The 12,954-nt window shown below is 46.0% G+C and overlaps 1 protein-coding gene across 2 annotated transcripts in view; it reads right to left on the reverse strand.

Moving 5' to 3' along the window:
* RELN (reelin) overlaps positions 1–12,954 on the reverse strand; it is a 538,933-nt gene that overhangs the window by 379,349 nt on the left and 146,630 nt on the right. For both annotated transcript variants that reach the window (XM_040343494.1, XM_040343493.1), the window contains exon 3: positions 1,254–1,389. In XM_040343494.1, coding sequence (XP_040199428.1) covers positions 1,254–1,389 — 136 coding nt within the window. The remainder of the gene's footprint in view (positions 1–1,253; positions 1,390–12,954) is intronic.

Here is a 12,954-nt window from a genome sequence, read left to right on the forward strand (position 1 = left end):
TATTGGTATCGGTACCGATACCGAGCATTTCCCTGAGTACTTGTACTCGGGGGAAATACTCCGATGCCTCACCCGATACCTGGGCAGGCAGGGGAGTGGCAAGTCTTCTCTCCCCTGTGCTCAGTGCTGTCTCCCCGCCCGTCCTGTTGTCTCCCTGCCCGTGCTGTTGTCTCCCCGCCTGTGCTGTTGTCTTCCCCCCTGTGCTGTTTTTTCCCCATCCGCGCAGCTCTCACCTCCCCCTGTCCGTCCGTGTAGTTCTCTCTCCTCCCTCCGTCCCGTTCTCTCTCCTCCCCTTCCCCCGTCCGTCCATGCCATTCTCTCTCCCCCCCACCCTGTCCGTTCGTGCAGTTCTCTCTCCCCCCCGTCCGTGCAGTTCTCTCTCCAACCCCCCCATCTGTCCGTGCAGTTCTCTTTCCAACCCCCCCCCCCCCCGTCCATCCATCCGTGCAGTTCTCTCCCCCCCATCCATCCAGTTCTCTCTCCCCCCCCCGTCCATGCAGTTCTCTTTCCACCCCCCCCCCCCGTCCGTGCAGTTCTCCCTACCCCCCCCCCGCGTCCATGCCGCTCTCCCCCCTCAATCTGTCAGAGGGGAGAGCGGAGGTAGGAGCCGCTAAGCCCGGCTCCTACCTTTTCCGAATGGACAGAGTCGGTGATCACCGACTCTGTCCATTCATATAACTGAGCATCGTAACCGGCTGTGTTTACGATGCTTCAGTTTATGAATGGAGCTTCTCTCCATTCATTTCAGCTGAGGCTGCTGAGAAAGGGACTGAGGAATCTGTGTCCTTAGTCCCTTTCTCTGTCTTAAAGGGGAGATGTCAGAGGTCTGTTAAGACCCCTGATCTCTCTCCAAAGACCCCCAACAGGGCTGATTAAAAAAATAAAAAAATTGCAGTAATTAGAAAAAAAAAATTGTAAATAAAAGATAAATAAAAAACACACCAACAATCCACCACCCCCCTAAAAAAAATCACTGTAAAAAAAGAAAAAGTAAAAAAAAATTGTAAAAAAATAAAATAAATACTGCCACTGTCACATGACATTAAAAAAAAAGTATCGTAATCGGTATCGGCGAGTACTTGAAAAAAAGTATCGGTACTTGTACTCGGTCTCAAAAAAGTGGTATCGGGACAACCCTAGTTATGACCCTTCCTTACTCTATCCAGAATTAAAAAAAAGTTTTGCCTTCAGTTTTGCTTTAACGTTTTCATGATCTCTCCACAAAACAACATAAAGGCACACTTTTTACTCACATGAAATTGACACATCCAGTCCCAGCAGGTGGAGCTATCCATACAAAACTGAGATTTGTTGTTGGAAGGTGACTTACGTGCGAAGCCACAACACTGCACATGAACTGGGTTCCGAACTGGTGATCAGACATTATACCTGCAGGAGAAAAACAGACATGGTAAGAATAAAATCACATTTGCATATAGGAATTGTTTTACTCAGTCCTTAAGGCTCCTTTCACATGGGTGGATCAATCGGGGCTCTCCCTGTCAGCTTTTTAGCCCATCCACTGTCCTCTATGGAGCAGTGGATGTAAACAGACATGTGTCCGCTTACACCCAATGACATCCAATCCAATCCTATCTGCTAATAAGGGACAGATGGGGGATCCCTTCCCCATTTGTCTGGCAGACCGGATCGGATGATGGTTGGATGGAAACAGACAGGCGGTCCCTACATTTGATCACCCATAGAGGAAAGCAGGATGTGCCCATGTTCATTCTGCATAAGCAGAGCGGACATGGAACTGTCATCTGGCTGCTCAGCGGGGATCAGCAGACAGATCTACAACCCCCCCCCCCTGAGCTGACAGAGTCCGCCTGTGTGAAAGAGCCTTATATACTTTTATACTTTATACAATGAATGGGAAGATACAATAAATTGGTTACAATCAACTTAGAAGTAAACCTGCTTCATCTAAAAGTCTTTGGCAAGACTTAAAAAGACCCTGTCACCAAACCATTCATTTCAACAGAAACTTTCCTATAAAGTTAGAGTACATGTAAGTTGAGTGTATTTTATGTGTGATGTTTACCTGTAAAACCCTCCCTTTTGTAGACATCCAAAAGACCCGAGACTTGAGCTAGGTGCTTCCATCTCGAATGTGTAGTCAGAAGTATCTTTTTAACCACCTCAATACCAGGCACTTTCACCTCGTTTCCGCCCAGGTAAATTTTCAGATTTCAGAGCTGTCGCATTTTAAATGACCATTACTCAGTCATGCAACACTGTACCCAAATTACATTTTCATATTTTTTTGAGACAGATAGAGCTCTCATTTGGTGACGTATAATCACCACTAGTTTTTTTTTTGTGCTAAATAAGTGAAAAAAAGACAGAATGTTGAAAACAAAAACATGTTTTTATTTATGTTATAAAATTTACAAATACATCATATCTCTTCATGCCGCAACTTACTGGAGCAAGTGCCGTATTCTCCAAGCACTTGCTCCGTAATTTGCGTCGGTGTAGTGTAATTGGCCCGGCGTAAGGCCGCGTAATTCAAAGGGGGCGGCTTGTATTTAAATTAAGCGCGCCCCCGCGCCGATCGAACTGCGCATGCGCCGTATTCTCCAAGCACTTGCTCCGTAATTTGTGTCGGTGTAGTGTAATTGGCCCGGCGTAAGGCCGCGTAATTCAAAGGGGGCGGCTTGTATTTAAATTAAGCGCGCCCCCGCACCGATCGAACTGCGCATGCGCCGGGCTTAAAATAGCCCAGTGCGCATGCTCCAGTTCTCGACGAAAAACGTCAATGACGCCGACGTGGGCGTCATTGACTTAAAGTTGTATTGGCGGACGACTTAGGAAAACGACGTAACCGACGGAACAAGCCGACACTGACCCGATGCCATACTTAACATGGCATACGATGGACCTACGTAAACTTGCCCTTCATATTAGCAGGGGCAAGTTTACGCTTACGTAAACGTCGTAAATTCTCTGCATCGTTCGCGCGTACGTTTCGGGAAACGTCGTAAATTGCTAATTTACATAAGCGACGGGGAAAACGACGTCGGCGACACCTAGCGGCGGGAAAAAAAATGCATTTAAGATCTGACAGCGTAAGAGCCTTCTTCTTCTATCAAATCACATGTAGGGGAATAAAAAAAATAAAACAAACTCTTTTTGGTGGTTTACTTCACTCCACTATACCATACATTTTAGTATATCAGTCCTCCTGCTAAATATTTACACTTAGGTAGAATGACTAGGAAATGATCTGCGCATACATAGAGCTTAGACAGCAGCACAGACATAGCACATGAGCTCTATTGTGCAATGATTGATGTATTGAAATCTCGCGTCAGACAGGGAAGAGAGGCTGATTGAAGATACAAATGTGCTCAGAGTCATTCACTGAAAACCACACTAGATTTCCAACCATTGACTATGCATAAAGGAAGCCCAGATGTTAGTCAACAAAGAGCACCATAAATGCCACTTGCTCATTTCACACCATTCACAAAAAATTGTTTGCGTTTAAGAAAAAGCCTTACAAGACATGTTGGGAACAAAATAAAGTAAACACTATCAGGAATGTTGTACCTATTATGCAGGTACATACATGGCTAATGGGTATAAGAGACTAAGGGCCAGATTCACGTAGAAATGGGCTACGCTGCGGCGGCGTAACGTATCCCATTTACTTTACACCACCGCAAGTTTACAGCGTAAGTGCCTGATTCACAAAGCACTTACCTGTAAACTTGCGGCGGCGTAGCGGAAATCCGCCCGGCGCAAGCCCGCCTAATTCAAATGGGGCGGGGACCATTTAAATTAGGCGCGTTCCCGCGCCGAACGTACTGCGCATGCTCCGTCCCTAAAATTTCGCGACGTGCATTGCGCTAAATGACGTCGCAAGGACGTCATTGGTTTCGACGTTAACGTAAATGGCGTCCAGCGCCATTCATGGACGACTTACGCAAACGACGTGAAATTTAAAAATTTGACGCGGGAACGACGGCCATACTTAACATTGGTTAGACCACCTAGAGGGCATGCTTAGTTTTACGCGACGTATCTCTACGGACACGACGTAAATTTAGAGCAACGGGCAAAGCGGACGTTCGTGAATCGGTGTAACTAGTCATTTGCATATTCTACGCCGACCGCAATGGAATCGCCACCTAGCGGCCGGCCTAGAATTGCAGCCTAAGATCCGACGGTGTAAGTCACTTACACCTGTCGGATCTTAGGGCTATCTATGCGTAACCTGATTCTATGAATCAGGCGCATAGATACGACAATCGTATCTCAGAGATACGACGGTGTATCAGGAGATACGCCGTCGTATCTCTTTTGTGAATCTGGCACCAAGACCTGTGTAGTATGGTATTATTGAGGGCTTTTACATGTATATACTGTACATCTGATACATTGATACATCATTATTTCATATTTTAACACATTGTATTCATAAGGTAAAAACAATGCAGTATAAAAAAAATAAGGTGTTTCAACCTTTGCTATTTTTATTTCTGTAATTCTGATTAAAAAGATCATGCATATTCTATAATAAAATATGTACAACTGTCTACTGTTATGAATACAAATAGAGCTAAACAAATCACCAGGTCTGAGAACCAGGTTAAGGAATTCTCTATTTGTAGGCTACTAACTACTTGTTATAGAGAGGTTTTTATGTACACTGAGAAGCGTATGCTCAGCTCATTGTACATTTATGGAATCTCTCTGTGTGCGCAATTATGTTACTACAATCAAAGGGCCAAAAGTTTGTTTTTACTTTGGCAGGTAAACCAATCAAGCACGCCAAGTTAATTTTTTTCAAAATGTGAATAAATTGTAACAGGTGATGTGAGAATATATCAGTGCACCAGAGAAAAAGTGATATACAGAAAGATGACTTCCACCTCTAGTCTTATTGCCGCTTACCGACTCCCTATGATCTCCTATTACGGGAGATCACAAGCACTTTCGGCTCTATACTCAGCCACAGGGCCGTCTTTAATGTTGATTGGACCCTGGGCAAAATTTTTCTTGGGGTCCCCCCATGCAATTTTGCTCTCCACCTGCTCTGAAACATACAATAAATATCAGCTAGACTTAAAATCAGTTTACTGTATCAGATCAGGCAATGATTGCGATTGGTTGCCAGAGGTTACAGCATATCATCACCACTTACTGACTGGTTGCTAGAGGTTAAAGCATGCATTACAGCTCACTGATTAGTTGCTAGAGGTTACAGCATATGCTTTCTTCTTGTTGATTGGTTACTAGAGATTACTGTACAGTAATACTGCTCACTGATTGCTAGACTTTACAGCACATCATCTCTTTACTGCAGAGGGGCATGATATACATATGAATGCTGCCCTTATTTACATATGAATGTTGCCCCACTACGTTATTTACATATGAATGCTCCAGTTATTAACATATGAATGGCGGTTATTTGCATGTAAATACAGGGTCTGCAGGTGAGTCATCTGTACACAACAATAGGGCAGAGATGGGCAGCATTAGTAACAACACTTCACATTAGATATCGGGATACATCACAGGACTAAAACTTCAAGGGACAAGGGAATTTAAACTGGGATAGTTGGCAAGTATGAGGTAGCTGCTTTGGGCCCCACAACAATGACAGGGCCCAGGGCAGCTTCCCCTTTTGCCCTGCCTTAAAGACGGCCCTGCCCAGCCAGGGGCTTTGATGGGCAAAGTAGCCAACGTCTTCACAGACTTCGACCACCCAATGAGGGCACAATGAAATATGATCCCAAGGAGAAATAAAAGCTTCCATTCCATAAAATCTTTGGATGTTTATTGTTAATAAAAAATATTTAAACTTAAAGGACCCCAGAACGAGAAGAACAAGTGGTCCATAGGGGACAACTTCTTATGAAACAGGACTTTAGAAAAAGGTGATCTTTTATGTCTGCCAGCCACTCTTTTCTCTCCAGATAGACACATGGGCTGTGTCATCAGTCAAAAGCAGTTGTTGCTATCTTAGTAAATTACTGTGGGATAGAGTCAGGGTTCTCCACAGTTGTTTTATAATATACCACTTCTTGTTTTACCTGTTACCAAAGATGTTACCAAAAGCTGAACATACTTTCCAGAGATTACAAAAAGATATATCCAGATGCCCAAGTCAGGATCTTGCAAGTATGCATTTTGTCTATATGGACATGTTTTCAGGATGGCCAGAAGTTTGGCCAGTGGCTAATGTTACTTCAAAGGCCACATTAAAAACATTTATCAGAAGTAGTTTGTAAGTACAGAGTCATCGAAGCTAGAGAGAGTAACAGAAGAATACATTTTATTGGACAGTCCTTACAAGAAGTTTTGAGGTTTTATTTTACACCCCCTGCTATCTACAATATAGTGGAAAAAGTAAGAAACTAGAGAACTATGGCCTAATTGTCATTATATATTTTTTATTGAGCCCCTAAGGCGATATTTGACTGGTTTGGGAGTGTGTTGCTTACTTGCTTGTATTTTTCTCAGCAGCTGAAGGCCTCCACTCAGATCTCACAGAGAATACTACTGATCTTTTAGGTGTGATGCACACTGGGAGTTTTTTGATATTTTTACAGCGGCTGTTTTTGGCTGTAGACATTTCTTTCTACAGTCATTGAACTCTCCATCATGTTATCCTATGTGGCCTTGCACACATAGGCTGTTATCAGCAGTTTTGGGCAGTGGTGTTTTTGAGCAGTAAAAAAGGGAAAAAAAAACTAGTGGGTTCTGAGAGATGTTTTTCAGCTGTAGAAAACGCTCCAACGCTGATAAAGGCTGATAAACGTTGATAAGCGCAGATAAATGCTCAAAAATGTGGCTCACCAGCGTTTTGGGATGTTTTTGAACCATTGGAAAAAAAATAAAAACACTAACGTGGAAAAACGCTAAGGAACGCGAATAAACACTAAACGCTGTTGTAAAAAATGTTGAAAAACTCACTGCAAAGCTACTGCCATTTTTATAACATTATTTTTACATCCAGTGTGCATGAGGCCTTAAAGGGTCACTAAAGGAAAAAAAAATTTTGCTGAAATGACTGTTTACAGGGTATAGAGACATAATAGTTAACTGATTCCTTTTAAAAATTATTACAAATAGATAAAAAGCAATCATACAGTGCCTGCCGCCGAGAATGTGTTTTTAGCAAGACGGCATCGCGCTGATTCTCGGCGACAGGGTGCCGACATCTCGTACTCGCTGGAATAGTAAAAGCACATTCCAGCAAGCACGTCATAGAAGCGACGGGAGATCCGACTTGGATTCCCGCCAATTCTACACGTGTGCGGCGTTTGGTATGAATCCTGAGGGGGAACTCAGGAGCATACCGGGCCCTTAGGTCTGGTATGGGTTGTAAGGAGACCCCCCTACGCCGAAAAAACGGCGTAGGGGGTCCCCCTACAATCCATACCAGACCCGTATCCAAAGCACGCTACCCGGCCGGCCAGGAAAGGAGTGGGGACGAGTGAGCACCCCCCCCCTCCTGAGCCGTACCGGGCTACATGCCCTCAACATGGGGGGGTTGGGCGCTCTGGGGCAGGGGGGCGCACTGCCGCCCCCCACCCCAGAGCACCCTGTCCCCCGGGGTATGCGGGCGGGAGGCTTATCGGAATCTGGGAGCCCCCTTTAATAAGGGGGCCCCCAGATACCGGCCCCCACCCTAAGTGAATGCATATGGGGTACATCGTACCCCTACCCATTCACCTGGAGGCAAAAAGTTAAAGTTAATAAACACGACACAAGGGTTTTTAAAATAATTGATTAGTCTGCTCCGGAGGCCCCCCCCTGTCTTCTTTATTAGCTCTTTCACCAAGGGGGGCTTCTTCTTTGACGTCTTCGGGTGGGGGCCGCTCTTCTTCGCCGCCGTCTGGTTCTCTTCCACCGCCGGGGGGGGTCGCTTTTATAAATGCGCCCCCCCGGCGGGTTTCCTCCGACGTCTTCGGCGGGGGGTGGTGTGCTTCTTCTTCCGCTATCCGGGGGGTCTTCTCCGCTCTCCGGGGGTCTTCTTCTATGTTCGCCGCTCTCCGCTGTTGACTCGGCGCACCCCGGTTCTTCCTCCCGCGCCTTCTCCTTCAGCGCTGAACGTCTTCTAAGCCTCCCGCCCGCATACTCCGACAACCAACGGCCAGGGTTGTCGGGAAGAGGCCCTGTCCTCATCAACATGGGGACAGGGTGCTCTGGGGTGGGGGGGCCGCAGTGCACCCCCCTGCCCCAGAGCACCCAACCCCCCCATGTTGAGGGCATGCAGCCCGGTACGGCTCAGGAGGGGGGGGGCGCTCGCTCGTCCCCACTCCTTTCCTGGCCGGCCGGGTAGCGTGCTTTGGATACGGGTCTGGTATGGATTGTAGGGGACCCCCTACGCCGTTTTTTCGGCGTAGGGGGGTCTCCTTACAACCCATACCAGACCTAAGGGCCCGGTATGCTCCTGAGGTGGGAACCCATGCCGGATTTTTATTTAAAATCCGGCGGAGAGTTCCCCCTCAGGATTCATACCAAACGCCGCACACGTGTAGAATTGGCGGGAATCCAAGTCGGATCTCCCGTCGCTTCTATGGCGGCTTTCTCTCCATTGCGGCAAGCCAGCTCGGCGCTGGCTCCCGCGATGGGGCTCGTAGGTGGTCAATCTCGCCGAGAAAGGGAGCGAGATTGACACAATATCGCGGTCACCCACATGCTTGAGAAAGGAGTGTAAGCAGCCAATCCATCAGCTGCTTTGAGACTCTGAAACGCGTCACATACCAGTGACGTCATCCGCCCTCGCCAGCCCTCCACGTGCGCTCCAGACCTCGGGTTGAGAACCATCTACATCCCCATGGATGCCATCCTTCTGATGAAGCAGTGACCTCCCCGCACAGCGCTCCCTCTGACTGGAAAAGGAACTCCCCTCCTCGGATGACAGCTCACCCAGCTTAAAGAAACCATTACATGCCTGTTCCATACTGCTCAAATGTGAGTGTAACAACCACATGTATCTGATTTTAACCATTAAATTGTTTTTAAGCTACTACACCCAGAGGCGCCTCTCTCCTTGCCTTTTTTCTAGAAATTGGAACATGGTCTCTGTTCCCCTCTGATGGCAGCCCTGGAAGTGTTTTACCCATCTCATTTTTAAACACAGACTTCTTGATCAGTTTATCCCAAACTGTCATCTTCTGACTTTTATTACCATCTCCCGCTGCCTCATATTTGATATTTATGCTGTATCTGACACCTAAGGTTTATGTGTACCTATGCGCATTATTTACTTGTTTCTGCACTGTATAATGTGCCTGCAGGTTAGTTTCACTTTTAAACTGGTTTCATGTTCCTGTGAACTAGAGAGAGACACACAGAACAAAAACAAACAAATCCAGGGCAGTATGAAGGAAATAGTAGTACTCTTGCGCTATCTGTACTGGACACCGGGGGGGACTGCTGCAATCACCTTAAAGTCTGCCTTACACAGAAAAAAATTCAAATATGGAAAGTGATGGTGAAGCGCTGTGAACTAATAATAGAAGGGGATCTCAATACCTACTTGTTAGGTATTGAGATCCCCTTCTATTATTAGTTCACAGCGCTTCACCATCACTTTCCATAAATCAAGGGCAGTGTTTTGTTTTTAAAATGAATCTGATTGGTTCTGTTAAGTTTTAGACACACAGTAATGACAGCTTAGACCACCGTGAAAAGCTCCCAGTACTGTGGTTATAAGGAGCCAGACAAGCAGGAAGTGTGGAGATCACAGCAGTTTTACAGCTACTTCAAAGCAAAAACGAACAATAAGGACATTATACCAGTACTGCAGTAAGGTAAAGGAAGCTATTTAGCTAAAAAAAAAAAAATTCCTTTAGTGATCCTTTAAGGTTTTTAACAAACTCATCTATGCGTTTCCCCCCCAATTCCAGATCCTAATGCCGCGTACACACGATCGGAACTTCCGACAAAAAATGTTCGATGGGAGCTTGTTGTCAAAATTCCGACCGTGTGTAGGCTCCATCGGACATTTTCTACCGAAATGTCCGACAACAAAAATTTTAAAGCTGGTTCACAAATTTTCCGACAACAAAATCTGTTCTTGAAAATTCAGATTGTGTGTGAACAATTCCGACGCACAAAATTCCACGTATGCTCTGAATCAAGTAAGAGATGGTAGCGCTCAGTCTGGTAAAACTAGCGTTCACAATGGGGATAGAACATTTGTCACATTTTGCGAGGGATGGCGCGCATGTGCACGTGAGGAGGCGCGCTCGCAGGTGGGGGGTGTGAAGAGCTGGGAGTCTGCTGGGGGATGAGGACGGACCGCGCTCGATGAAAGGAGGAGCTGGCAGCCCCCGTCTGTACGTCGCCACCGCACGCCGTCTCTCGGAAATCAATCCCCCGGGGATTACTGCAGCGTGGCGGGGACGGCTCTCTGCACGGAACGAACCGGCGCAATCTGCACCACGCCATGATGTCTGGCCGCACAGAGGCTTACAGCGGGTGAGAGGCGGAGACGGATGGGAGAGGAGGAGAGGAGCGTGCTGCCGGAGGCTCGAACTTGCGGGAGCGTGGGAGAGGATGGTAGATACACCTACCCGTAATCACCACCACCAGAGATAAGGTCGGCTATTTTTTTACTTTTTATTTATGTCTTCTCTCTACCCCAAAAGCAGCTGGAGGAGGAGGTAGAGATAAGGTAAAGGATCCACAAGGGGAGAAGATTAATGTGTCTGTGAAGAAATGGTCAATGCGGTTAAAGCACAGCTAAAAGTTTTGGTCCTGTATAGCTGCTGCAAATCCATTGGGAGAGAAAATTTTCTTATAATGTGCTTGGAACTAACGATAAGTGCTAACTGATAACCTGTCATCTGAGTAAGTTAGACTGTTCCACCCAAGGGACCCGGGGTACCGTAATAGCCGGCTTAAGGGGACCATATGAACTTTGAAGTGACACCCCCCTCTAGCACACAAAAGTGCCTTTTATGGCGCAGATAAAGTGACCCTCAGAAACAGGACAAATACAGGAGATACTATAGACACCCCCCTGGCTTTCCCGGGTCTCCCATTCCCTGGCGGATAGAGAGCAGCAACATATGCCCTTGAGAAGATATCTGGGGGGACTATTTTTGGCACAAGTTAAATCGCAAAGGGTTTAAGCACGGGTGCAGACCCAGTGTACACGGAACCCTGACGGCCTGCCTGTTACACCCTTATCTACCCAGCCGACTGAATCTCTGAGTCGCATTAAACCGGACACCGATCGTAGGGTCAAAAAGGGCCAGTAGAGGGAACTACGGGACAACACGGGGTGTCAGGTATCGTTTGGTAGAGGTGAACAGAGGACTGATGGACTGAGTGGCCCTCTGACAAGTAGTTGGCATGAGTAAAATTTAGAATCATACTGTCAGTATGGGCAGCTGTCTGCTACAGTGCATCATTACATCACTAAACTGAGTCGACCACTTACACCCCCCCCCCGAGAAGTATCCAGTAATAGGGGGGGGGAAATGTATATATCGACCTGGAAACCCCATTTATACTGTGTGCCCAAAGGATCTATCTTGCCGTGACGTATCTTCCTTTCCTGATTAAAGGGAAACCAATTGAGCTCTTCCCTGTTATATTAGCGCTTATAATAATAATCACCTTAAGTAAATAACCCGGAGATATCCTGAAAACTCGGGACATTATATATTACTGTATATTACTATATATATTACTATATAAACAGAAAGGGGGAGGTGCTCTACTCTACTGAGACTGCCCAGCGTCAAGGAGGGGAGAGATAGTCGGGTTGATCGCAGAAAGGGGGTCGAGGTGTTAGGAGAGGAGGCAGGAGAAGGTCAAGCTGGGGAAGAGAATTAGAAGAAGGGAGAATAATAACATGAGCAGAATGACAAGTAGGTCTACGAAGGGGGGACCCCCGTCAACTCCGAGTAACACAACTACAACAAGTTCTATCAGACCATTTATGACTAAAGGTGATAGCCCACGGACACAGGGTGCGCAGGGAATAACAAAGCAACAACAAGTAAACAAAGACAAGAAGCTGGAAAATAAGAAACCCCAGGGAGGAAATAACAGTGAAACATCTATGGAGTCTAGAGAAGAAGGCACTATAGAGCGCGGACCCGAAAGTGGTAGGATTGAGGAACAACGTACAGACTTGCAGTCCCCATCAAAAGGAGAAATGGTAGAGATGCTGCTAAAACTGGAAATAGCGATCAAGAGTGAAATAAAGGGTGAAATACAGAATTTGCGGACAGATTTGGGTCATCTGCTCTCCAGAATTGAAACAATAGAAGAACGAACAGAAAAGCAAGAACAAGAAGTAAAAGCATTAAAGGACCAAATAGACCAGACACAATTACAACAGAGACTTATCCTCTACAAGTTAGAAGACCAGGAAAATAGAAATCGGAGACAAAATTTGAGGATAAGATCGATACCAGAGGAGAGGGGAGAAGACCTCAGGAAAATAATGCAGAAGATATTCAATCCCCTGATGGAAAGACCTGTAGAAGACCCAATAAGGATCGAAAGAGTACACAGAGTAGGGAACCCGCAAAGAGTGAGCTCGGAGCGAATAAGAGACGTTATAATCAGGTTCCGACTATATGAGGACAAATAAATAGTTTGGAAGAAACTAAGGGGACAATCCCCGATAATTTTTGAAGGGACAGAGATCCAGATATTTACTGATCTATCACCAGAAACCCTGGCAAGGAGACGAGTGTTAAAACCACTTTTAAAACGGATGATAGACCTGAATATCAAATATAATTGGGGGTTCCCGGCATGTCTAATCGGGACAAAAGACGGGAGATCTGCAACACTAAGATTCCCGGAGGACCTGGAAGAGTTCTGTAAAAAATTAGATATGCAGATACCTGACCTGCCTGGATGGGGATAGAGAAGTAGGGGATAGGGAGGAAGAGAAGAGCTATTTTTTGTTATACAGTTTTAGATAAGATATAAAGCAGACATTGCCTTTCTACAGGA

The sequence above is a fragment of the Rana temporaria genome, chromosome 3 (assembly GCF_905171775.1).
Source record: "Rana temporaria chromosome 3, aRanTem1.1, whole genome shotgun sequence".
NCBI lineage: Eukaryota > Metazoa > Chordata > Amphibia > Anura > Ranidae > Rana > Rana temporaria.